Source organism: Pinus tabuliformis, chromosome 1_2, assembly GCF_031772625.1.
Source record: "Pinus tabuliformis cultivar Carrire ecotype Pingquan chromosome 1_2, CPIR1, whole genome shotgun sequence".
Classification (NCBI taxonomy): domain Eukaryota; kingdom Viridiplantae; phylum Streptophyta; class Pinopsida; order Pinales; family Pinaceae; genus Pinus; species Pinus tabuliformis.
The window spans coordinates 1,151,758,783-1,151,786,348 of record NC_142298.1 but is presented as its reverse complement, the minus strand read 5'-3'; the positions used below and the strand labels follow the sequence as shown (position 1 = coordinate 1,151,786,348).

The window sequence follows — 27,566 nt, the reverse complement described above, 5'->3', positions numbered from 1 at the left end:
AATTATAATTCAGATTTCTCAACATTTTTACAAGATTTTATCAAAATCTTACTTGGCCTTCAAAATACCCGATGAAATACGTTCTTCACCTGGGCTCCAGAATGCCGGATGAAGGATCAGCGGCCGCAGAAAAGATATCGGCAGGTGTCGTAGCTTCTGACGACCGGTTACCTCTTAATGTTGTCTCAGGAGCAGGAGGACGTCTAACCTGGTCGGGACCTGTGTCCGCGCAGTCCAGATCTATGAAAGCAGGCCTTGTTGGGGAAGGAAGCTGTTCTTCCTTACTTGTCAGCATCGACACCACGCGGGACATTGAAGGCCGCAAAGCTGCTGCTCCTTGCGTGCACAGAAGACCAACTGTAATCACTCTAACCCCTTCCTCCCACGAATAACTGCCCTCCAATGTGGGATCCATAACTTCTATTGCTCTCTCAGATTTATACAGTTTCCATGCCTGCTTGGCCAATATCAACAAAACCAGTGTTAGCAAATGTTCGGCATAAGGATATGGACATTTTTAAAAACATTTTACTGGAAAAATGGGGTCCACGGTCAATTACCCCTTCAATGAGAAACTCCATATCTTGAGCCAAACTCTGATTCTTTCTTCCGCTGATAATCTCAAGTACAAGCACTCCAAAGCTGAATACATCTGCTTTCTCTGTCAGCTGTCCACGTAAGGCGTACTCAGGAGCCATGTAACCTCTGCACAATGAAATCTTGATTTCTTGAGTCTACTAAAATTATGCATATCTACGAGTTGGGGCTGGTTCATGTATTGTGATTCATTATAATGTCAAGTTGGGTAAATTCTTACAAAGTTCCTGCAACTCTAGTGCTGACGTGGCTCTGATCTTCCGCAAAGAACTTGGCTAACCCAAAATCTGCTATTTTGGCTCTGTATTTATGGTCGAGTAGAATATTGCTTGCTTTGATATCTCTGTGGATGATCCGAATGTCAGATTCCTCGTGAAGATAGGCCAGCCCACGCGCTATTCCAACTATGATTTCATACCTCCTTTTCCAGTGAAGCGAATGCTGTTTTGTTGTATCTGCCATTAATGCACCAGAGTCATTAAAACAATCAGCAAGGTCTATGCACAAACTGAATCAAACCAGCATTCGTTAAGTAGATCAAGAGGGAGTAGAGACCAAATAAAATCTGGTCGAGACTACTGTTCCGGAGGTATTCGTAAATTAACAGCCTCTCTGAGCGTTCAACGGAGCAACCAAGCAATTTCACTAGATTTCTGTGCTGAATACGATTGATGAGATTTGCTTCATTCAGAAATTCAACGTCTCCTTGCTTTGAACCTATGCGCAGCCGTTTCACTGCAACCTCTCTGCCATCAGGTAGAATCCCCTGCAAATCAGCAAATATTATTTGTATTTTTAGTTGATAATCTTGAACATTTTTATTTAGAAAGCTGTCTTTCCGATTTATCATATAAGAGAAATAATTGTCAAAGTTTTTGGAAAAGATAGTTCATTATTTTAATGGTTTTGATGAAGAACCACATTTAACGATTAAAAGCGTGTAGACAATTATTTCAATTATGTAATAGGCCAATCGTGGCCGACTCTTTTAGAAATTGTGGTTCATCAATTATGTAATGGACTAATCATGGTAGACTCTTTTAGAAAATGTGGTTCATCATTTTAATATTTTTGATGAAGAACCACATTTGATAATTGTCTTGATGAAAAATCAGATTTGATAATTAAAAACAAATAAATAATTATTTCAATTATGTGATAAACTGTGAAGACAGTCTAAGTCACAAAAGCCTCCATTCAAATCATCCTAAAGTTATGTAGATTGCAAATTCAGAAATTTCTTAAAATCTGAAATCGTTCTAAACTTATGTCGATCCCAAATTCAGAAATATCTTAAAATCTGATGATGTTGAAAAAAAAATCAAACAAATAACCCTCTATTCAAATTATTCCAAAGTTATGTTGATTAAATCACATTTGATAATTAAAAACAAATAAACAAATATTTCAATTATGTGATAAACTTGGAAAACAATTTTCTAAATATTTCTTTTCACAAAAATCACAAAAACCTCCCTTCAAATCATCCTAAACTTATGTCAATTACAAATTCAAAAATAAAAAAATCAAACAAATAACCCTACATTCAAATCATCCTAAACTTATGTTGATTGCAAATTCAGAAATATCTTAAAATCTGATGATTGCAAATTCAGAAATATCTTAAAATCTGATGTTCAGGAAAAAGTCAAACAAATAACCCTCTCTCCTCACCGTCAATTACCCTCTCCTCTCTCCAGAGTATCAATTTCCCAAATATTATGCAATCGACATAACTATGCCACTTACCTAAAACCTCTAACCTCAATATAATTTCACTTAAGTTTAGAAATGACTTACTTTAAAAACGGATCCAAAGCCTCCTTCGCCAAGCTTATTCTCTGTTCTAAAATCTGACGTAGCCTCTCTCACAGTATCATAATTCATAATAAGTTCTGGATTAGCTATCATTGGCGATGAGGTAAATTCTCCTCTCTCATGACCTGAGAAAACAATCACATGACATCTATTTGAATTTTGAATACATATTTCACATAATACTCGGTCATCATAATAAATTGTTTCAAAGAACTGAAAAGAAAAAGTTAACGAGGCACATCTTAAATCTTTAACAGTAAATGCAGTAGCAACTTAAAGACCTCTGGTTCCAGAATTCTGTTCGCAACATTTCAAATGAGAGAAGAAATTCCACTTCCATATCCCTATGGATGCAATTAATCCAACGGTAGCGGCTACTAAGCCCAAGGCTATCCCCAACACCTTAGATCTTTTGCCTTCTGCATAAAATTTACAGAAAAAACATTAGCAAATTCGCTATAGTTTAATTCACTAAAATAAAATTAATTTTTTTTTGTTATAGGGTAGATTTTGGAATATTTTGAAAATATTCAATGAAAAATAATTAAATGTAAAATTTCCATGCTTTAAAATTGACTGTGTCTGGTTAAGAGTTCATTTTTTTTGGATCTAAAGTAATAGATTAACCACTCAAAACCTAGTCACTTATAAGAGTGAAAGCTTGCTTTTTTAAGTACTACCAACCAGTAATTCTAAATAGTATAGTTTTCCTTGAACAAGAAATAATAGTGAAGAGTAAATCTCCATTAGCCCATAACACCAATAATAACTATCCCTACTGCCAATTTAACAACTGAAATATTTTATAATATTAAAAAAATTAAAAATAAAATTTTACAAAATATTCCAAAATCAGAATTTTAAAATATTCCTAAATCTATAATCAAATTAATTTCAAATTTCTCAAATTTTCAATAATCAAATTAATTTCAGTTTCTAAAATTTTCAATAATCAAATTCATTTCAGTTTCTAAAATTTTCTATAGTCCAAAATCAAAATTTTAAAATATTCCTGAATTTATAATCAAATTAATTTCAGCTTACAATCACATTAAACTCAAATTCGTCGTAAACTGTGAGAAGACGATACCGGATCCTGCAGGACGCTGCGAGTGAACGGAAATGTCTAGAAAATCATCAACATCATAACGCAAAAAGCAACTGCTTAAGCCGGATCGTGCTCCCAGAGTTCCTGGTGGGCATGACAATATATTTGCCAGGGCATAAGTTAGGCACCATCCGCAGCTTGCTGAAGACAGATCTTTCCAACACTGTGCCATGCTGTACATACTAGAAGGTCCAGGGACTGAATCTGCAGCAAAAAGTGCCGGATTCTGTGTAGCTTTCACGGTAGTATCGAACAGCATGCGCCTTACTAATGGGGATAGTTGTGGCCGACCGCTGTTCCTAGGACCGCAAAGAACATTCACTGGTTCAGTCTCAATCTGTTCGGAATAAAACTGAAAATTGTCATAACGTAAGAAGCAGCCGTCCAGTTGAATAAATCCAGGTTCATCATTATCGCATCCATGAAGCAGCCTTGATTTCGCCGTAGATGCGCACTGTTGGCAATCGGAAGGCTTTAAATCTCCCCGGCACTGGACAAGCCCATAAACTGAACAAATTCTGTTGTGCACCACCACATTAGATGATACACTGTGTCCACTGGGATAGACGTTAGTCACCAGTGAGTCCATAACCTGGTTCAGATGACTGTGGAAGGCGCTACAGTTTGTATATTTGCTTTTCCCACAATAATCCCAAACAAAATTAGTGTGAGGACCAGCAGTTGAGAGACGCATAAATATACAGACATTAACGATAAGTGACATGGTGTTGATGAAAGCTTTTATCTTCCTTGCCATCGCTTCTAGGGCAGGGCAGGGCCTGCAAATGGGCGTTGTCTACCAAGGTGCCAGAAGGCAAAAAGTTGCTCGAATCTGGCTTTTTTGTTTCTAAAATGAAATAAATTTAGTATTATCAAAATGATTTGACATCTAAATCTTAAAACTGGATAACTTTAATTTAAATTTCTCAAAATTGTTTCACATTTAAATTTTAAAATTAAATAATTTAAATTTAAATTTTTCAAAATTTTTATTAAATTTTATCAAAATCTTACGAAAATTTCTATTGCTTTCTTGACAGCGTGGCAAAGTTAGAGCATTTCCATCTTCCAGAGACGAGGCCACACCAACACACGAACGCAGTATGGGATTTGAAAACACTGGTCGGTATTTATTAGTAAATGAAAAAACACTGTTCAATTACACGGTCCATGTTCTTGGAATTGCAACTTTGCGACTGGCCATACACGGCATGGACTTTGACTCTAGTATCCACGGGTGAAAAAAATAAAAGATGTGTAAGCGAGTGGCTCCAGTGGCTCCATACGAAAATTGACGTGGACTTAGACGAAGTACAATGTACGGGGACGGCCCAAGTCGCCTTCAGAAGCCATGGATTATGAAAAGGAAAATTGGCATTTACTAGGTAATGAGTACAAAATTGAAGAGTGATTCGCCGGTGACTGAGATAATATTTACGTAGTTGGAGGGGGAGAAAGACTAAAGAACAGTTATATACGGGCAAAAATATTCAACACTTAAATATAAAAATGAGGAATGGAGATATATTTTTCCCTACCCAACTCTTATCATCGTATCAAAATAGTCTCTCATATTTCAAAACACATATTTTTTATTTTCAGTTTTCTCAATAAAATAATCGAATCATCTTGGTGGTCAGTTGAGATGCTGACCTCTCGGTGGTTAGTAAATGTAGTTAAAAACATTATTTTAATCATTTATAAGTTAATTATTATTATAATATTATTAGTGAAATAAATATCTTTATATAAATTATATATATACAATAAGTTAATTATTAATTATTGTTTTTTAATCTTATTTATTAAATATTATTATAATTACATTAGTAAATGTGATAAAAATATTAGTTTCCATCATTTATATGCCAATTAGTTGTTGTTATTATTATTATTATTCAATTTTAAGGTTATTGCTAAGTCACACACCAAATTAGTGTATAAGAACACAAGGAGCCCACCTCCAAGCAACTATTTGATTACTGAATCTAGAAAATCATATATACTTTACCCCTCTGATTTTGAACCATAAAACCAATCAACATAATTTAACATATCTATTAATTATAATATTATTTATTTTAAAAACATTAATTTCATTAATAATATTAACAATTTATTAATATTAATATTAATATTCTTATTAATATTAAATTTAATGTTTATTATTAACTAATACTAATAATATTGTTATAAACCTTAAATAATAAAAAACAATTATTATTAAAAGCTCCAAGTTTCAATAGTCACACCAAATGAATCAAACTTATACCAAATGTCAATACCACTTTTCATAATTATTTTTTTAATTAATTACAAGGATAGTCCCTTTTTACAAGTGATTTTTAATAAATTAAAGAGAGAAACAAATTTAAAACTAAAAAACGATTTTCCTATTGACTAAAAATATTTGCTTGGCTTACAATCTCAACCATTCATTTTATTGACATTATAAATTCCTAAAACCCAATTCTAATATAAATCTTAACTAAAAATATTTACTTAACTTACAATTTCAACCAATCATTTTATTGAAAATATAAATTCTTCAAACCCAATTCTAATATAGACTATTTCAACCTAATTACATTATTCTCCACCTACCGACCCACACCGGATCATGAATAAATGGTGGATAACAATTAGCCAACGGACAATGGACATACATTGTCGCGAGGAAAATTCCATCAACACATAATTTGCTGTAATGAAAACTTTATTATGTTGTTACTTGAGGTTATATTTCATCAACACATAATTTGCTGTAATGAATGCTTGAAAGTTATCAAGTGAATAATCTTTCGTTGCCCTCGAATACAAAATTATTTTATTGTCGCGTATATTTTAAGAGGGAAGAGGTGTTATTTTCAAAAGTTAATTGGATAAATAAGGCGGTGGGTTTATTTTGACTTAGTAAAAGAGCAAATTTACTTTAAATAAACACGTGTTTTTCGGGCCCGGCGGGTTATTTTTGACTTAATATAAGAGTCAAATTTATTTTAAATAAACACGTGTTTTTTGGGCCCATAGTAGTATGAGCAAATTCTTGGACAAAATGACGGTAGAATACACAAGTGAGACTTGGAATTTGTGACTGGTCAAAATTAATTCCGTGTACAAAGTTATATTATCTGCGAGGATAAGTGTTTTTTTTTTAAGTCAAAGTCAATTAGATAAATAACGTGCTAAGCTATTTTTCATTAAGTAAAAAGAGTCAAATTTATTTTAGGAAAAGAAATTTTCTTTTGGCCGATGGTAGTATTAGCCAATTTCTCCATGGACAAAATATATATTAGGTGAATTATATTATTTTGGAGTATCTTTTTGTATTGTGTTATTTTGTGTTTTGTTTTTGTAAAATTTTTGGGTGGCGGTAAATTTTTGTCTCACAAAAAAAAGTCTTATATATTAATTTGGTATTTAGTTTGGCCGTGGCCTAAAAATTAGATTATCTATTGTTTATTTTTGTTTGTTTGTCAAGTTGTTTGAGACCTTTGGCTTGGGCATCTAAGTCATCAAAATCACTTGGAAATCACACCCATCCTGGACCACACCAACCCTTAACATGGTTGGATTCTTTCCCATGGAGTTTCGATCCAATGACCTTCGCATCAAAGAGTGACTTAACAATACACCCCGTCATCGTCTATTCTACGCCCCATGGGCTAGATTATTTATTATTAATATAGGTTATTTATTATCAATAATATATCAGAAGAAATTTCAATGCATAGCAGGGAGCCTCGATGGTTTACAAAGCCATCACTAGGTTGTTGGTTGTTTGGGCAGTACCGATTTATTGTTTGAATTGTCCCTGTTGAGCATGGAAACAACATTGTTGAGTGACATGGAGAAATTACATAAGCTTATTTTTTCCCTATGGAAATCACAAATGGAGAATATAAACCATCACTAGGTTATTGGTTGTTTGAGTAGTACTGGGTTATTGTTTGAATTGTCCTTGTTGAGCATGGAAACAACATTGTTGAGTGACATGGAGAAATTACATAAGGCTATGTTTTCCCTATGGAAATCACAAATGGAGAATATATTGATTTGAAGGATAAATCTTTGCTAACTAAGGGATAGCAAAGAAATATTCATTGATGACCATTAGAGAAATTTGGAGGTTAAAAATGAGCCTTAAAACAAAAATGTATTAACAAAATTAACTTTAAAAGAGCCAATATGATTCAAGATGATGATGTCATCCCCAACCGAGAATATTTTGAAGGGAAAATAAGAAAACTACTTTTTAAATTGTATTTCCGGCTTGTCTCCTTGTAAGTTTACTTAAACATCAAGTGTAGACACGAGTTGGATGCAGAATTAAATTCCACATCCAACAAATACCTATTATGCATACTTCTAAGTAGACCTACAATGAAAAAAAATTGAGAATACATGACACCCAATGGACGTGGAATTAAATTACATATCCAACAAGTACACATTGCATATTTCAAAGTAGACCTACAACGAAAAAAAATAAGAATACATAAAAAACGTTTTTTTTCATGTAATCTCTCTCAATTTCTTTGTTTAATATAGGTCTACTCATAAGTGTGCAAAGTGGGTACTTGTTGGATGTGGAATTCAATTCTGCATCCAATGGGTGTCTACACTTAATATTTGAGTACAAATATAAGGAGATAAGCCAAAAATATGATAAAAAAATTAGTTTCCTTTTTTTCTTTAAAAATTCATAACTTTTATTTTATCATGTTAACTATTATTTTATTATTTACCTTCGGAGACCCATTTTAGACATCAAATTTACCCTAATGATATGAAGATTTGATCAAACTAGACAACAAGGCCACTACCACAATCCATCAATGTCTAGCAAAGATGTCCAATTTAATGTGGTCGAAGAGAACAAAAAAATGGCTTTATGGAAAAAAATTGCATGATCTAAATGAGAAAACATAGCGTCAAATAAGACTTTTCTTAATGAAGAAAATATACAACCTCAAGATGGATTGTTCTTTAGTAACAAAGAACTTAAATGAGTTCAACACGATCACCACCAACTGGCCTCTATTAAAATAATTTTGAATGATGAGATTAGAGCCATCTTATTAAGGTGTTCCATATCATACAACTAGGAGCACTTAATTGTGGTTATGGGCACTTCAACACTTACAGGAACCCTAAAGTTTGATGAAGTTAGCAACATCTTAATTAATGGTGAGCTATGATTTAAATCAATTACAGAAAACCAAGGAGAACCAAGGAGGAGAAGCTTTAAATCTCATTGATTGTAGTGGGAAAATCGTAAAAGATGTTCAAAGTTAAGAGGTAGATCAAAAAAAAGAGGAAAACTCACTTTTTATCTCTATGGAAAACCAAGACACGTGAAAAGAGAGTGTTGAGTTTGAAAGCAAGAAAAGAAGGATAAAAAACCAGCCATGTAAAATAAAAAATTAGCCAACAAAGATGAAAGTGAGACCACTTCCGTAGTTTTAGACGGTCAGGTTTTATTTATTATTTCAATAGAATATTCATGTTTATATATCTCTAGTTTTAGTATTGATTGGATTCTTAACTTTGTGGTATCTTACCTTGTAATCCCAAGAAAAAATAATTATGTTACATATAATCTTGGTGAATATGGTAAAGTGCACTTGAGAAACAATCACTTTTGCAACATTGTTGGAGTAGACATGGCATGTTCCAGAGATGTGCATGAGTCTAATCTATGTGGGACTATTGGATTATGAAGGTTATTTCAAAATCATTGGAAAAATGGTGAAGGGGCACTACTCATGGCTAGAGGATCCAAGACAAGAACATAGTATACATTAATAGCAATAGCAGAAAAATCAAATGTGGCTATTATTGCAAAAGAATAAATCTTAGTAGATTTTTGGCATGAACATTGAGGTCAAATAAGCGAGAAGGGTCTTAGAATTTTTTCTAGTAAAACCAACTATTCTCACAACTTATTGCATACTTTTGATTATATTTTGTTTATGAGATTAGTAGAGTTAGATATTTTGCTTTGTGGTCTAATGTGCATGTAATGCAGGAATAAAGGATAAAAGCAAGGAAAATGCAGGGATAAAAGATAAAAGCAAGGAACTATGGTAAAGACCTTGGTATAAACTCGAATGGAACAAGGGAGAGGAATTACAGGAGGTAATCCTCCTCATTTACTGCCCCTCCATTCGAATATCCCTCCGTCAGCTGAAAGTACAAACAACACCCCCTTCTAGAAGGCAACCAAGCAAGTGAAGGTGCAAACAGCCAAATCAGGAGTACTAGAAGGAAACCAAGCAAATGAGAGCACAAAACAAGCCAAATCATGTGTACTAGAAGGCAACCAAGCAAGTGAAAGTACGAGTTTATCTTGAGTTGGGAGCCAAGCCTCCCTACCAAAAGGCATCTGAGCTAGTGAAAGGGAAAGCACGAGTTTATCATTGAATTGGGAACTGTGCCTCCCTAATTTTGAAGGAAGTCACTAAGAGTTAGCAAGAATTTAGATTTCTCACCGTAGAATTCTACTTTGTTTTCAAGCTGCAAGTCTTGTAACAGTTTTTGATTTATAATGAAGACGAGTTTTGTTTTGAGCCAGCACTGAGTTAACTCAGAGGGATGAAGCTCTTCGGTTAGGGCCCGACCCTAGTAGCCAAAGCTCCTCTTTATTGTATTGATATGCTAGCATAGATTCCTATTTTTTGTTCATTTGCTTAAATAGATGCATTTTCATTACAGCAGTAGTATATATTCATGGTTTTCTATTCATTTGCTTAAGTAGTTCATTTCCATTACAGCACTAGCATAGCTTCATGGTTTAGTTGTTTATTTGCTTAAGTAGTTGCATTTGCATCACCACAGTATAGAGTAGATGATTCATGGTTTAACTGGTTATTTGTTTAAGTAGCAACATTTCCATTACAAAGGTTTATTGTTTAACTGTCCATTTGCTTAAATAGTTGCAGTCGCATTACAAAGTGCAGAGTAGATCATTTATGGTTTCATTCAATTAGCAGGTTAGCAAAGAAAAGATCCACAAGGTTTCCCACAGGTGTCTCGACCTCACCTCCTCCCTCTGGGACCATGACGTGAGGAAGAAACCCTGCAGCAACCCCAAAAACACAGGGTTTTGGTTTTCACAGGGAGTTTGTTGTTTAGCACAGTCACTAGGTTCACACATTGTTACTCTGTCCCTTTCATGATCATCTGCTCCTTCACTCTCTTCCTGTCATTTGATCTCCCTCATATCCCTTTCATTCCCCCTCAGCATGAAATACTTAGGCGGAAGTTGTTAATTCACGGTTTAAATGATTTTTCCTCGTAGATTTCATTTCACAGAAAAACCCGACCAATCACTGCCTGATTCACTTTTGACGCTGACTTTTTTCACTTTAAATCCCCATCGTCAATCTGCCTCATCAGATCCGACAGTTATCGCACACCCGCTTGCCAACTAGCTCGGTTAAGTCTCCATTGTTGATCTACCTTTCCAGATCCGACGACTATCGTTCCATATCACGTGGATTTCTATCCAATCGTTATCCACTGGAGGGCACGCAATAAGCGTGGTTTCCCCGTGCTACTTGTTGCCTGAGGAGGCTAATCGCATAAAATTCTAGAAAACCACTTACAGCTTTGAGGGCTCATGATAAACAACTTACCGCCCTCTAAACCCGCTCCATTATTTCCGCACAATTTCTTCTCCCACTTTAACCTCCACCGTCCATCTATCCCTTGATCCGACGGCTGTCGCTTCACCCGACCGCCAACTAGCTTGGCCGATCTCCACCGTTGATCAGCCCCACCTGATCCAATGGTTGTCACACCCTATCGCGCGGATTTCTGTCCGATCATTATCCACTGAAGGGCACGCGATAAGAGTGGTTTACCCATGCTACATGTCGCCCAGGGAGGCTAATCGCGTGAAATTTCAAAATACAGATTATGGTTTTGAGGGCAAGCGAAATACAGCTTACCACCTCTGCCAACCCGCTACCATTTCCGCACGTTTCTTTTGCCCGCGATCTAATCTCTGTCATCCATCTACCGATTAATCCTATCCATCCATCTCTTGACTTAGCCTCCGCGATATAATCTCAGCCGTCCATCCTGTTAGTTAACCCTGTTCGCCCATCTACCTACGTACCCTCCTACGATCCGATCTCAACCGTTCGTTTGCCTTTCACCCGCCTGATCCAATGGTCCTTATGCGTTGTTGCTCCCTTATGTCCTCTTTTGACCAATTTTGATCTCCGACTGCTCTTCCGCTTAAACACAGACTTAGATTAGTTTCCTTTGCTTACTCCTTAGTCTAGTTTTGATGCTTTTACCTCTGTAACTTAGATAATAAGCATTAGATTAGTGATTGATCTAGTAATTCTACTTATCATAGTTGTTTAATTAGTTAGCTAGGGTCTGGTGTGAGTTTAGCATTACATGATTGTTTTCTTCATTACTGCAGTAGAGTAGCTCTCCCTTAGAATAGATTTGCTCTTCTTCCATAAAAATCAAGATTCTTCTAACCCTATAGAAGTTTGGCTTGGAACCCTTGGGGTCTCTTGCCAGATGAGTAGTGACAATAGGCAGTACCTTCACTTCTACTTGTGCATATAGCACTGTCACCTCCAAGTTTGTACGAACCCCAGGTTGATAAGTAAAGTTGATAGCCCTGGGAGTTGCAGCATTCTTGCTGCAATACCTAGGCTCATCACAAAGCCATCTCTTCAACGAATGGTGGAAGTTCAATAAGTTGAGCTAACAATGGAAAATGATGTCAATAATTGAGGTGAGGTTTGAAAATTTGATTTCATCTATAGATTTAAAATGGAAACGGTGAAAAGGAATTGTCGGAACATCATCTAAGGAAGGTTCAACAATGGAAGTTGCAAAGAGGGAGACTTCCCATTTGCTATCGAGATGGTTGTAATTTGTGTTTGTTGGTTTCATAGTGCCATTTGAGACCATGTAAAGCTTACCACTTTGGACAAGGTCATGCAAGGAATTTGACAGATCACCGAAGGTAGAGAGATGGATTTTATCATTGGCATAATCAACGAGGTCAAATCCAAAGACCTTTCCGGAGCCTCAAGCATTGTTGTAGGAGCAAACAAATGTTTTTCCAAGCACCATACCCTGGATCAACCATTGTTTACACTAGGGGCTTAGCGTCATGAATGGAATGGTAGCACGCAAAGCGGAGGACAACTAAGTTGATGATGACGCAAAATCATGTGTTGAAGTAGCAATAGACGAGGCGAGGACGTGTGATGTTGAAGAGCCCGATTGGTATGTCTACATTTGTACAATTTAAAGAAGACCCAGGTCCCCAATCAAAGTTTCATGATGTTCGAGAACTTCCAGTTCAATAATTTGCAAAGTCTTGAAAAGAAGGAAAGAAAGAGAAAATAAATGCAGCATTAGTCGGAGTTACAGTGGCAGAGAGAGGGAAGGAACATAAAAACATCAAGAATATGGTGAAGAGTGAACATACACATAGTTTTGCAAAAAAGTGCAACTGACTTATTTGAGAATGATAATTGAACCCAACTAGAAGGAACTAGAGACGACGTCGCCATTGTAAGTAGACAAAAGCAAAGTTTTGTACTGAGAGTTACCATCGAAGAGGGAAATGCGATAGCATTGGGACGATGACTTTGTGGAAGCAAGAAGACCAAGTTCAATTATTTGGAGCGATGCTTGGATCATTGTAGAGCCAGCTAGAAACAAATTGATGACATTCGTTGTCAAGGCAACTTCCATGATGACAAGGAAAGGATGTGTCCTAAAAGGTGAAAGCCCGTAAAATGCTGTCAACATTGGAAGAGAAGCGGAAATAAAGTAGTGAGAATGATCGTTCACATGATTTGCTTACTTGGAGCCAAATGAAAGAAGAAATTATTTACAATTTAGATTGTTGCCAATAGTCAAAGGTAAGGGGAAAGGAAAATTGAAATGTTTAAGCATAGAAAGTTGGTTGTTTATATATGGAATTTCAGAAACTCTACAGGTAGGTGTGTTGTACGTCATGACAATGCACATAGTATTTTAAGCTATATATGTAGTATGAAAACATTGATACTTGTCATTTGAGTGCAGAAGATGATATGGTTAACAGGTTCTCGATTCTCACCTATTTTTTATTAAAATTTCGGGGTAGTTATCCGGTTGAAGACATTAGCACGACATGTAGTAGCAACAACAAGAGACCAGCAATAGCACAGAAACACAAACAGAAAATAAAAATAAAAAAATCAACAGAATAATGCGATGTGAAGAGGCTAAATAGAGCACACGCCCATCTACTAGCTAAGTAGAGGGAGCAATAAATCAGATTCATGACACGTGGCATAGGTCATGGGGTTACCAATGACAAAGACAATGATAGGGATGCTCGCCCGAGCAAGAGTAAAGTGAGAATAAATGCACATAGGTGGGCCATTAATTAGATTATTGAATAGAAAAATCCTCGATGTTAGGATGTGTGGATAAGTTTCAAACCTTAATCGAAGGAAAATGTGACATATTGATTAAATATACATGGGAGTTTCAGGATATTGAAACTTTGACATGAGAAGAATCCTTTTCGAAGCCTTGCAAGTCGAAAGTTTGATCCAGCATATCAATGTGGTTCATTTGAATAAACACATATAATAAAGTGTCGAGGGCATAAAACATATCAATTTTGTGCGAGTGAGAATAAACCAAAAATAAACGCACATGGTCGGTCCGTTAATTAGATTAATGAATAGAGTAGCCACCGAGACCAAGATGCGTGTAGATATTTTAAGTTGCAATCGTTAAAAAAATGTGGCATATTGATTAAATATATATCAGAGTTTTCGGGCATTGAAACCTTGACACTAGAAGAAATATTTTGGAAATCTATGGAAAAAAAGGTCGAGCAATCATATTAATTTGCCTTTGTACAAGGGCATAAAACATACGATCTTCATGTGAGGGAGAATAAAACGACAATAAATGCACATAGTTGGCTAACCAGTGGTAATTAATGAATAAAATAGACAGTGAGAGCAAGATATGTGCATAGACAGAGGATCTTATCGGAGGTCGTATTCCAAAAGCTATGATAAGGGGCGGATGAAATTTCACATTTAAGTTTGGCATGATAAAAAATCAGGGTTTCATATTAGTGGTTGGAGGTCCATAACACAATTCAGAGATTCAAAATTTAGATATTTGTTTATTATTATACAAGACCAATGCTACATGTATCAGAAATTTCGAAAATAATTTCCGTGATGTTATTAGTATGATATAACTCTATTATAAAGAGGTTCGTCTGACTAATAGACCAACAGGAATGTCCCGCAGGTCCGAGGTGTCACTGCCTTATCTGTTTCAGATATCTAGCGATCCTTGTCAACCTCTAAATGCCTTATTTTTTCAAGTTCCGACTTCCGACTTTGGAGATTTCTATTCATTTCAATATCCAAACCCTCCAAAGGTATGAAAAATAATTCAATAGAACATCGCATTCGCTCTCAAGCGGAACTTTCCGAGAATGGGCCGCATCTTAAAAGTGTTGATATTGTGAGTTGCGATATGCAATGAAACCACTGAAATGGGTCACTAGTGTTAAAGTGTCGAGATGGACGATAACAAATTAATAAAGGATTTTTCTACAAAACCAAAGAGGCTTGAGCAATTTATCTCTCCTCCCAAAGGGACGTGTGGCAGAAAAAAGATTATATCTGATAAGAGACATGCGACAAACAACGACTGGATGCGTTAAGGGACACGTTGCAGCCAATAATTGGTTGTGACAAGTGACACGAGGAGGTTGAGGTCATCACGAAGTGCCAATAGGGTTGACACGTGCAGGTGGATTCAACAGTTTAAATGAAAACAATAGGCCCAAAAATGGCTGCACGTGCCATTATTCAAAATGTGACACGTGGCAGTGATCACATCACGTATGGGAGATCAGCAATAAGAGGTTCAGGCGTATTGTGCATTGAAGTAAAACCTCTGATTGAAGGGCTCTAATATAGGGGCTAGATTGTGGTTACGTGAAGAGCCACAGGACCAAGACCCAAACGTAGGAGGTGATCAACGATCAACAATCAGCGAATTAACATGTCGTGCACCAAAGTTACACTTTTGATTGGAAATCATCGATAGAGATGTCTCCAATTTGGGGACTAACACCACGACCACAAAGAGTTCAAAGGAATCAAGGGCGACACGTGGCATTATTCAAAAGGTAACACGTGGCAGATACATGGCAATGATGGCGTCACATATGGGAGATCAACAATCGCAAGTTGAGGTGTATTGTGCATCGAATTGAAATCTCTGATTGAAGAACTAGACTGTGGTTGTTGGAAAAAGCAACAACAAATGATAAAAATAGAATCCAGAAATTCTAATTTTAATTTGTCCTTGAATTAAAATTGTGAATTAAAATCGAATTTATTCTCACCAGCTGCTTGGAAATAATTAATTAATTCTTTATGGATTAATTAGTTGGAGAAATTCAAGTTAGAAGTCTTTCTGAAGTCATGCAACAATTATCCCTTAAATTAAGGAGATTATCCGTTAATTAAGGAGTCAAGATTGAGTTATATTTGAGTTGTAATTAGTTAGCTCGGTTTACTGAGTTAAGTCTAGTTAAATTAGTTCCAAACTATTTGAGGAAGTAATTGTGAGTTATCAGTCAGTTGATGCATGCATGCACTCAACTAGTGTACTCCAAATAACTGAAGATTCCCTCATCAGAAACTCATGCATGTCTATTATGAGGAGGACCCAGTTGAGCTAATTGTCAATGACAATGTATTATCAGTTGCATGTGTTTTCCTATAAAGAAAACTCATGCATGCAGTCAAGGTAAGGTTCATTGAGGATTGTGCAGTTCTGATAGGGTGTGAGATCAGTGTTCCACTTGGTTGAGATTTTTCCACTTGGTAACAGGAGGATCACCCAAGAGAATCATCGCAAGGAAATAGGAGATTGGAGGGCAGAGGAGAAGGCTTGTGAGAAGCTTTGATTGCATGTGAGCATCCAAGAGGATTGTACTGAGAGCTGGCTAGCTGTGAGAGCTAAGGCTTTGTATAATTCTGATGTATTTCCACCTTGTATGATAATACAAATAGTGGGGTTTTTAGCTAAGGCTTTCCCCTGAGTATTTTCTGTGTTTCATGTGCATTGATTCTTCTTCTTCTGGTTATATGTGTTCAGATCGATCTTGCTCAATCTTTAAGCTTTTGCAAATTGATAGTAGAAGTATATTATAGTATTTTGCTTTCGTATATTGCAGTATCGGGTTAATCTACAGTCATATTTTATACATAGATCTCAGAGGTAGATTTGTAGAGAATTTGCAAAATTTCTACATGGTATCAAAGCCAAGTTTATCGAAACAATGAACAGGATACGAAGAAGAGAATTCGAAGTTTGAAGTTCGGGTTTACAGGTGCAAATCGAATTCTTATTATACTTCAAGGTTGGCCAATGGTGTTCTATGGCTTGAGACTCGAGTATGCCTTGGAAGGCAGCTCAAATTACATAGCATGGAAAGATCGCATGGAGACTGTATTAGAAGACAACAACTTGAAGGATTTCATGATCAAGAAATCCAAAAGCTAGCTTCAACTAATGCATAAGAGTTGGCTAAGTGGAAGAAGTGTGTGGCAAATACGAGACTGATCATCCTTGAGGGAGTTCGAGACCAGATTGTCTCGAGTCTCCATGGGAAGGATACTCCATATTCAATGTGGAAGACATTGAAGGACCTTTACGAGAACAATAGCGACTAGAGGAAATTGGCGCTCAAGGATAAGCTTCGAAGAATCAAGATGGACAAGGGCGATACTATTTCCACATATCTGAACAAGCTCACCACTTGCAAAGATGAGCTTGGAAGTGTGGGAATAACTATTGCCGATGATGATATGGTGAGCCTCACTCTCCTTGGCCTTCCAAAAAGCTGGAATAGCTACCAGGACTCCGTGAATGGAAGGGAGAAACTGTCGGATTGGGAACGACACTGGTCGGATATGATGTAGGAGGAGATTAGGAGGAGCACACGAGATGATTCTTCATCCAAGGATGATGATGAAGAAAATCTGGCCTTAGCAAGTGAGGCAAGGAAAGGGAAGGGGAAGGATTCCCATTCCAAATCGAATTCTTCTCATGGAGGGAAGAAGGGTGGCAAGTCTAAAGTGAGATGCTTTAATTGTCACGAGATAGGTCATTATGCGACTAATTGCCCATCGAAGAATTCCAAGAAGGGATCCTTGAAAGGATCGGAAGGTGAGGCATTAGCCTCTCATTTCAAAATGGACTTTACTCTTATCGCATGCATGGTGTCATCAATGATGGGTTGTGTTTGGTATCTTGACGGTGGAGCCTCATTCCACATGACCGACGATAAAATTTTATTCCGTACCTTGGAGGAGAAAGACCTCAAGATGCGCATAGAGATGGGTGACGACGGAAAGTATAGTGTTTCATGAGTGGGCATGTTTGCTTTTTAGAGGGAGCATGGAGCTCTTATCACCTTGACAGATGTGAAGTATGTGCCTGGACTGAAGAAGAACTTGGTATCAGTCATGATGTTGGAGGACAAAGGCTACAATGTTGTCTTCGGTAAGGGAAAGGTTTTCCTTAGACACATCACCACGAGACAGGCGAAACAAATCAGTTCATGAGTTAAGAACCTGTATGCTCTTGAGGTTTAAGATGCATGCAAAGCCTTGAGGAGCAAGGCAAATGTTAGAGACTTGGTGGTTGAGAGGGAGAGTAAATTACCTCTCAACATGTAGCCTCAGAAGAAGTCTCAGACAATTATGGAGGAGTCACAATTGGAGAAGTGGGCAGAGGAATCACATGCAGCCATACCTCTAGGTGTGAGGTGGGGTGATGTGAAGCGATAGTCCCAAGAAGGTTGAAATTGGGCAAGGTCCATTGAGAGGTTTTATCTCATGGATTGTACCTTGCTACAAGAGCCCAAAGTACATAATAGCGGGAGGAATCAGTGTGATTGACGCAGTCAAATATCAAAGCGACAGAGGCTAGAGCAGTCAGATACTGAAGAGCGCAAAGAAGGATTGGCAATAGTGCAGAAATGTAGAGTCAGCCGAAGCACAAAGTTTTCAATTGACAGAGGCAATATCGGTTAGAGACTTTGATGACAGATGCATCATACTGATTCAGGTTGGATGTTTTTTTCTGAAGTTCCTAGAGAAACAACACTAGAGAGAAGTGTTGCATGCATAACGTTCCAAAGGTTCACGATCGGGATCGAGTTGAATTCCTTTCTTGTTAAGAGGGAGTGTTGAAAATAGCAACAAGAAATGATAAAAATAGAATCAAGAAATTCCAATTTTAATTTGTACTTGAATTAAAATTGTGAATTAAAATCGAATTTAGTCTCACCAGCCGCTTGGAAATAATTAATTAATTCATTATGGATTAATTAGTTGGATAAATTTAAGTTAGAAGTCTTTCTGAAGTCATGCAACAATTATCCATTAAATTAAGGAGATTATCCCTTAAGGAGATAAGATTGAGTTATATTTGAGTTGTAGTTAGTTAGCTCTGTTTACTGAGTTAAGTCCAGTTAAATTAGTTCCAAACTGTTTGAGGAACTAATTGTGATTTATCAGTCAGTTGATGCATGCATGCACTCAACCAGTGTACTCCAGATAACTGAAGATTCCCTCATCAGAAACTCATGCATGTTTATTCCGAGGAAGACCCAGTTGAGCTAAATGTCAAGGACAATGTACTATCAGTTGCATGTGCTTTCCTATAAAGGAAACTCATGGATGCAGTCAAGGTAAGGTTCCTTGAGGATTGCGCAGTTTTGATAGGGTGTGAGATCAGTGTTCCACTTGGTTGAGAGTTTTCCACTTGGTAACAGGAGGATCACCCAAGAGAAATAGTGCAAGGAAATAGGAGCTTGGAGGGCAGAGGAGAAGGCTTGTGAGAAGCTTTGATTGTTTGTGAGCATTCAGGAGGATTGTATTGAGCGTTGGCTAGCTGTGAGAGCTAAGGATTTGTATAATTCTGATGTATTTCCACCTTGTATGATAATACAGATAGTGGGGTTTTTAGCTAAGGCTTTCCCTTGAGTATTTTCTGTGTTTCATGTGCATTGATTCTTCTTCTTCTGGTTATATGTGTTCAGCTCGATTTTGCTCAATATTTAAGCTTTCGCAAATTGATAGTAGAAGTAGATTATAGTATTTTTCTTTGGTATATTGCATTATCGGGTTAATCTATAGTCATATTTTCTACAGAGATCTCAGAGGTAGATTTGTAGAGAATTTGTAGAATTTCTACAGTGGTCACGTGAAGAGCCACAAGACCAAGACCCAAACGCAAAAGGTGATCGACAATCGGAAATCGACGAATGAACATGTCATGCACCAAGGTTACACCTCCGATTGGAAATTGTCGATAGAGGGCTCCAATTTGGGGCTAGCACCACGATCACAAAAAGTTCAAAGGAGTCAAGGGCGACACGTGGCATTATTCAAAAGGTGACACATGGAAGATACGTGGCAGTGATGGCATCATGTATGGGAGATCAACGATCACAGGTTGAGGTGTATTGTGCATCAAAGTGAAACCTCCGATTGAAGGGATTTGATACGGGGCTAGACTGTGGTCACGTGAAGAGCCACAGGACCAAGGCCAAACGCAAAAGATGGCGAAGATCGACAATTGACAAATTGATATGTCGTGCACCAAGGTTACACCTCTCATTAGAAATCGTCGATAGAGAGGGCTCCGGTTTGGGGGCTAGCACCACAGTCACAAAGAGTTCAAAGGAATCAAGGGTTGTCGGCGCATTGGAAGGGTGGCGACAGTTTAAATATTTGTTCTATTTATCTAAATCATGAAGTTGGGTGGCCATAGGTTAATAAATGTTTTCATGTAAAGTTGGGCAGGAAGGGTTAACACAGGTTTTATATGATAAAATTTCATGTGGAGGGGCTTCATTCATTTCCTCTCCACGTAGATCAGGCCACGTCACTCATTGAAGATCGCAAGTTTTGGGATTGCAACCAAATGCTACATTGTGAAATTGCCGATTGTGTTTCCGTGATATTATAAAGGCCCAGGCACGTATGATGTGGTCTCATGCATTACACATTGGAACAATTTGTAGCGCAATATTCTAAAGAATCGACCCCTTGTCCCAAGCTAAAGGGCTTAGCCCCAAAAGGCACCGCTCACTGCCTTTATGATGTAACATCCTTTCCACAATCATGATGTCATCCTCTGCCATGTGGCTGACGCACGGTTATTAAGAGTCAAAGAACCTCGGGCAGAGCAAATCAGAGATCGGAGGCCCACGGTCAATCACACTGTCAAAATGTTATATTTTTGAAGGCTGTGAATCTGCTACAGTGTCGTGAGTAGGAACCTCAACATAAAAAGCCTATCAGCTTAATTAGTGAAGTCTCCTAATTAAGTTTAGATAAATTTAAGAATACTAATTATATACCTAGTTACTAGACTTAGGTTGATTTATATTTATCTAAATAGTTAAAAAAAACTAATTTAAAGTTAAAAAAAAATTAAATAGAAACTAATGATATTTTTTTAAATAATTATTTTTTCTTTTCAAATTTGTCTAGATACCATAATTGCATAACAACTAGAAAAAGCCTAATCTTATAACCAATAGTCATCCTTATTATCCCTACCGCAAGGCAATAGATATTGCAATGGGTTTTTGGTCAAACCCATATTAGTTTAGGTTTGGCCAAAATAAATTTGTAAAAAATTCTATAATATAACATTACACATTGAAATATATGATTTTTTTATAAATAATTTAATTTATTTATGTTCAATTATATAATATTACACATTAAAATATATGATTTTTTTTTAAAATAATTTAATTTATTTATGTTCAATTTGATTGACTATCGAATTGAACATGTTATTGCCCTTTGCCTCTATTAATGTGTCAATTACCTCTATTAATTAAAGAGAAGTACATATATCACATCAAGGTGTAGGATGGCCATTTATGATACAATTTGTTTTGGGAAGGTGATAAAATTATTGCTAATGAGTATAATTATTTTATATTCCTATTTATAAAAATGGCTAATGATTAATATAATCTAATAAAAAATATATTATTTAAAATTACATATCTAATTTAAAATGATTATTTAAAATCACATATGTAATTTAAAAAGATTTATTAATGGTAAGTGAGATATATTTATATTTTTAAGGGGTAGAGGTCACTTAGGTTTTTGTGCGAACTCAACCATAATACGAATACATATAAAATTTCTCATATTCACAAACCAAGGTTTAATAGAAATTTATGATAGGACCTCTATACCCAGGTCCAATAATAAGATTTTCATAAGACCATATTCATAAACTATAAAAAGCAAAATGTAAACTATTAAGAATTATTTCTATGTTGCAATACAAACAATATTAATTTACAAAATTTAATAATACATTTAATTACAATAAAATTAATTTATTATAACATTTTATAGTTTTATATTTTTATTGTTTTATATTTTAATTTAAGTCACAAGGACAAAACTACTATATAAACTTTGTTTTTATTTTAAATTTAAAAAAAAAAAATTATAATTTCAAACAAATATTGATAAATAATATAAATTCAAACATCCTCTAATCAATAGTAACCCAAGTTCATTGTTATTTTAATTTTAGAGGTGGGAATGGCCAAGTTTAAGTCAAACAACTAATTGATAGATAATATGAGTTTAAACAAATAATATTGTGAAAATCTATATTTACAATCACTATGCCCCAAAAGTATATTAATTTTGGGTGGTCTATTAAAGTTATAATTTTGTCAATTTTTTTTATTTCAAAGAATATAAAGGGTTGTCTATTAAAGTTATAATTTTGTCAATTTTTTTTATTTCAAAGAATATAAACATAAAAGTGTTTAAATCATTTATTGATAGATAGTATGAGTTTAAACCAATAATATTGTGAAAATCTATATTTACAATCACTATGCCCCAAAATATATTAATTTTGGATTGTTTATTTTGTCTGGATTGAAATCTTATTTTTTTATTTCAAAGAATATAAACATAAAAGTGATTGAAATCTTATTTTTTTATTTCAAAGAATATAAACATAAAAGTGTTTAAATCATTTTTTATAAGTAATATGAGTTTAAACGAATAATATTGTGAAAATCTATATTTACAATCACTATACCCAAAAATATAAGGTTATAATTTTGTCTGGATTGAAATCTTCATTTTTTTTATTTAAAAAAAATATAAATATATTTAACATTATTAAAAAAAACCTGTTACTCACGATAATCGTGAAGCTCGAAAATTATAATTCAGATTTCTCAACATTTTTACAAGATTTTATCAAAATCTTACTTGGCCTTCAAAATACCCGATGAAATACGTTCTTCACCTGGGCTCCAGAATGCCGGATGAAGGATCAGCGGCCGCAGAAAAGATATCGGCAGGTGTCGTAGCTTCTGACGACCGGTTACCTCTTAATGTTGTCTCAGGAGCAGGAGGACGTCTAACCTGGTCGGGACCTGTGTCCGCGCAGTCCAGATCTATGAAAGCAGGCCTTGTTGGGGAAGGAAGCTGTTCTTCCTTACTTGTCAGCATCGACACCACGCGGGACATTGAAGGCCGCAAAGCTGCTGCTCCTTGCGTGCACAGAAGACCAACTGTAATCACTCTAACCCCTTCCTCCCACGAATAACTGCCCTCCAATGTGGGATCCATAACTTCTATTGCTCTCTCAGATTTATACAGTTTCCATGCCTGCTTGGCCAATATCAACAAAACCAGTGTTAGCAAATGTTCGGCATAAGGATATGGACATTTTTAAAAACATTTTACTGGAAAAATGGGGTCCACCGTCAATTACCCTTTCAATGAGAAACTCCATATCTTGAGCCAAACTCTGATTCTTTCTTCCGCTGATAATCTCAAGTACAAGCACTCCAAAGCTGAATACATCTGTTTTCTCTGTCAGCTGTCCACGTAAGGCGTACTCAGGAGCCATGTAACCTCTGCACAATGAAATCTTGATTTCTTGAGTTTACTAAAATTATGCATATCTACGCGCTGGAGGTGGTTCATGTATTGTGATTCATTATTATGTCAAGTTGGGTAAATTCTTACAAAGTTCCTGCAACTCTAGTGCTGACGTGGCTCTGATCTTCCGCAAAGAATTTGGCTAACCCAAAATCTGCTATTTTGGCTCTGTATTTATGGTCGAGTAGAATATTGCTTGCTTTGATATCTCTGTGGATGATCCGAATGTCAGATTCCTCGTGAAGATAGGCCAGCCCACGCGCTATTCCAACTATGAGTTCATACCTCCTTTTCCAGTGAAGCGAATGCTGTTTTGTTGTATCTGCCATTAATGCACCAGAGTCATTAAAACAATTAGCAACGTCTATGCACAAACTGAATCAAACCAGCATTCGTTAATTAGATCAAGAGGGAGTAGAGACCAAATAAAATCTGGTCGAGACTACTGTTCAGGAGGTATTCGTAAATTAACAGCCTCTCTGAGCGTTCAACGGAGCAACCAAGCAATTTCACTAGATTTCTGTGCTGAATACGATTGATGAGATTTGCTTCATTCAGAAATTCAACGTCTCCTTGCTTTGAACCTATGCGCAGCCGTTTCACTGCAACCTCTTTGCCATCAGGTAGAATCCCCTGCAAATCAGCAAATATTCTTTGTATTTTTAGTTGATAATCTTGAACATTTTTATTTAGAAAGCTGTCTTTCCTATTTATCATATAAGAGAAATAATTGTCAAAGTTTTTGGAAAAGATAGTTCATTATTTTAATGGTTTTGATGAAGAACCACATTTAATGATTAAAAGCGTCTAGACAATTATTTCAATTATGTAATATAGGCTAATCATGGACGGCTCTTTTAGAAATTGTGGTTCATCAATTATGTAATGGACTAATCATGATAATTGTCTCGATGAAAAACCAGATTTGATAATTAAAAACAAATAAATAATTATTTCAATTATGTGATAAATTTTTAAGACAGTTTTCTAAATATTTCTTTTCACAGAAGTCACAAAAGTCTCCATTCAAATCATCCTAAACTTATGTAGATTGCAAATTCAGAAATATCTTAAAATCTGAAATCATCCTAAACTTATGTCGATCCCAAATTCAGAAATATTTTAAAATCTGATGATGTTGAAAAAAAATTAAACAAATACCCTATTCAAATCATTCTAAATTTATGTTGATTAAATCACATTTAATAATTAAAAACAAATAAATAATTATTTCAATTATGTGATAAACTTCGAAAACAATTTTCTAAATATTTCTTTTCACAAAAATCACAAAAACCTCCCTCCAAATCATCCTAAACTTATGTCAATTACAAATTCAAAAATATCTTAAAATATGATATTTGAAGAAAATAAAAAAATCAAACAAATAACCCTACATTCAAATCATCCTAAACTCATGTTGAATGTGTCCTAAACTTATGTTGATTGCAAATTCAGAAATATCTTAAAATCTGATTTTCAGGAAAAAGTCAAACAAATAACCCTCTCTCCTCACCGTCAATTACCCTCTCCTCTCTCCAGACTATCAATTTCCCAAATATTATGCAATCGACATAACTATGCCACTTACCTAAAACCTCTAACCTCAATATATTTAATTTCACTTAAGTTTAGAAATGACTCACTTTAAAAACGGATCCAAAGCCTCCTTCGCCAAGCTTATTCTCTGTTCTAAAATCTGACGTAGCCTCTCTCACAGTATCATAATTCATAGTAAGTTCTGGATTAGCTATCATTGGCGATGAGGTAAATTCTCCTCTCCCATGACCTGAGAAAACAATCACATGACATCTATATGAATTTTGAATACATATTTCACATAATACTCGGTCATCATAATAAATTGTTTCAAAGAACTGAAAAGAAAAAGTTAACAAGGCACATCTTAAATCTTTAACAGTAAATGCAGTAGCAACTTAAAGACCTCTGGTTCCAGAATTCTGTTCCCAACATCTCAAATGAGAGGAAAAATTCCACATCCATATCCCTATGGATGCAATTAATCCAACGGTAGCGGCTACTAAGCCCAAAGCTATCCCCAACACCTTAGATCTCTTGCCTTCTGCATAAAATTTACAGAAAAAATATTAGCAAATTCGCTATAGTTTAATTCACTAAAATAAAATTTTTAACTTTTTTTTATAGAGTAGATTTTGGAATATTTGAAAATATTCAATGAAAAATAATTAAATGTAAAATTTTCATGCTTTAAAATTGACTGTGTTTGGTTAAGAGTTTATCTTTTTTGGATCTAAGGAAATAGATTAACCACCTAAAATCTAGCTACTTGCAGGATGCCCTCTTAAATACTACCAACAGGTAATTCTAAGTTGTATGGTTTTTCTTGAATAACAAATAATAGTGATGAGTAAATCTACATTAGGCCATAACACCAATAATAACTATCCCTACTGCTAATTTAACAACTGAAATATTTTCCTAATATTAAAAAAATTAAATATAAAGTTTTCAAAATATTCCAAAATCAAAATTCTAAAATATTCCTAAATCTATAAACAAATTAATTTCAAGTTTCTAAAATTTTCAATAATCAAATTAATTTCAGTTTCTAAAATTTTCAATAATCAAATTAAATTCAGTTTCTAAAATTTTCAATATTCCAAAATCAAAATTTTAAAATATTCCTGAATTTATACTCAAATTAATTTCAGCTTACAATCACATTAAACTCAAATTCGTCGTAAACTGTGAGAAGACGATACCGGATCCTGCAGGACGCTGCGAGGGGACGGGAATGTCTAGAAAATCATCAACGTCATAACACAAAAAGCAACTGCTTAAGCCGGATAGTGCTCCCAGAGTTCCAGTTGGGCATGACAATATATTTGCCAGGGCATAAGTTAGGCACAATCTGCAGTTTGCTGAAGACAGATCTTTCCAACACTGTGCCATGCTGTACACAGTCTCCGTTAAACTAGAAGGTCCAGGGACTGAATCTGCAGCAAAAAGTGCCGGATTCTGTGTAGCTTTCACTGTAATATTGAACAGCATGCTCCTTACATCTAATGGCGATAGCTGTGGCCGACTGCGGTTCGTAGGGCTGCAATGAACTTTTACTGGGTGACTCTCAAACTCTTCGGAATAAAACTGAAAATTGTCGTAACGTAAGAAGCAGCCTTCCAGTTGAATAAATCCAGGTTCATCATTATCGCATCCAAGAAGCAGCCCTGATTTCGCCGTAGATGCGCACTGTTGGCAATCGGAAGGCTTTAAATCTCCCCGGCACCGGACAAGCCCATAAACTGAACAAATTCTGTTGTCCTCCACCACAGTAGATGACACATTGTATCCACTGGGATAGACGTTAGTCACCAGTAAGTCCATAACCTGGTTCAGATGACTCGGGAAGGCGCTACAGTTTGTATATTTGCTTTTCCCACAATAATTCCAAACAAAATACAAACAGCTGAGAGACGCATAAATATACAAACATTAACGATAAGTGACATGGTGTTGATGAAAGCTTTTATCTTCCTTGCCATCGCTCCTAGGGCAGGGCACGGCCTGCAAATGGGCGTTGTCTACCAAGGTGCCAGAAGGCAAAAAGTAGATGGAATCTGGCTTTTTTTCCTGCAATGAAATAAATTTAGTATTATCAAAATTGTTTGACATCTGCATTTTAAATAACCTTAATCTAAATTTCTCAAAATAGTTTGATATTTAAATCTTAAAAATAGATAACTTATCAAAATCTTACCAAAATTTTTCTATTACTTTCCTGGCTCCCTGCTGATGTAGGAGCTCAATGCTCTTCCTTAATCGCCTGGCAAAGTTAGAGCATTTCCATCTTCCTGAGACGAGGCGACATCAACACACGCACGCTGTATTGGGATTTGAAAACACTGGTCGGTTTTATTAGTAAATGAAAAACATTGTTCAATTACACGGTCCATGGTCTTGGAATTGCAACTTCGCAACTGGCCATACACGGGATGGACTTTGACTCTATTATCCAC

At 35.7% G+C, this 27,566-nt stretch overlaps 1 protein-coding gene across 1 annotated transcript; it reads right to left on the bottom strand.

Moving 5' to 3' along the window:
- On the bottom strand, positions 1 to 26,934 carry LOC149210291 (uncharacterized). Its single transcript, XM_089398915.1, has 14 exons — positions 26,313 to 26,934; positions 25,514 to 25,651; positions 25,215 to 25,357; positions 23,991 to 24,201; positions 23,656 to 23,890; positions 23,399 to 23,543; positions 22,928 to 23,292; positions 3,506 to 4,302; positions 2,697 to 2,834; positions 2,398 to 2,540; positions 1,153 to 1,363; positions 818 to 1,052; positions 561 to 705; positions 1 to 454 (listed from the first exon to the last, which is right to left on the bottom strand). Exons 1-14 carry the CDS (start codon positions 26,932 to 26,934, stop codon positions 86 to 88), a joined length of 3,897 nt encoding a protein of 1,298 aa, XP_089255041.1. The 3' UTR covers positions 1 to 85.
- Positions 26,935 to 27,566: the final 632 nt, after the last annotated feature.

What these genes read in the sequence shown, in the direction of transcription:
- LOC149210291 (XM_089398915.1), bottom strand. Translation starts at nt 26,934, where the DNA reads ATGGACTTACTGGTGACTAACGTCTATCCCAGTGGATACAATGTGTCA. An exon ending in ACAGAATTCTGGAACCAGAG is followed by an intron (nt 25,358 to 25,513) that starts GTCTTTAAGTTG and finishes TTGTTTTCTCAG; the next exon opens with GTCATGGGAGAGGAGAATTT. An exon ending in TGGAGTTTCTCATTGAAGGG is followed by an intron (nt 455 to 560) that starts GTAATTGACCGT and finishes TTGGCCAAGCAG; the next exon opens with GCATGGAAACTGTATAAATC.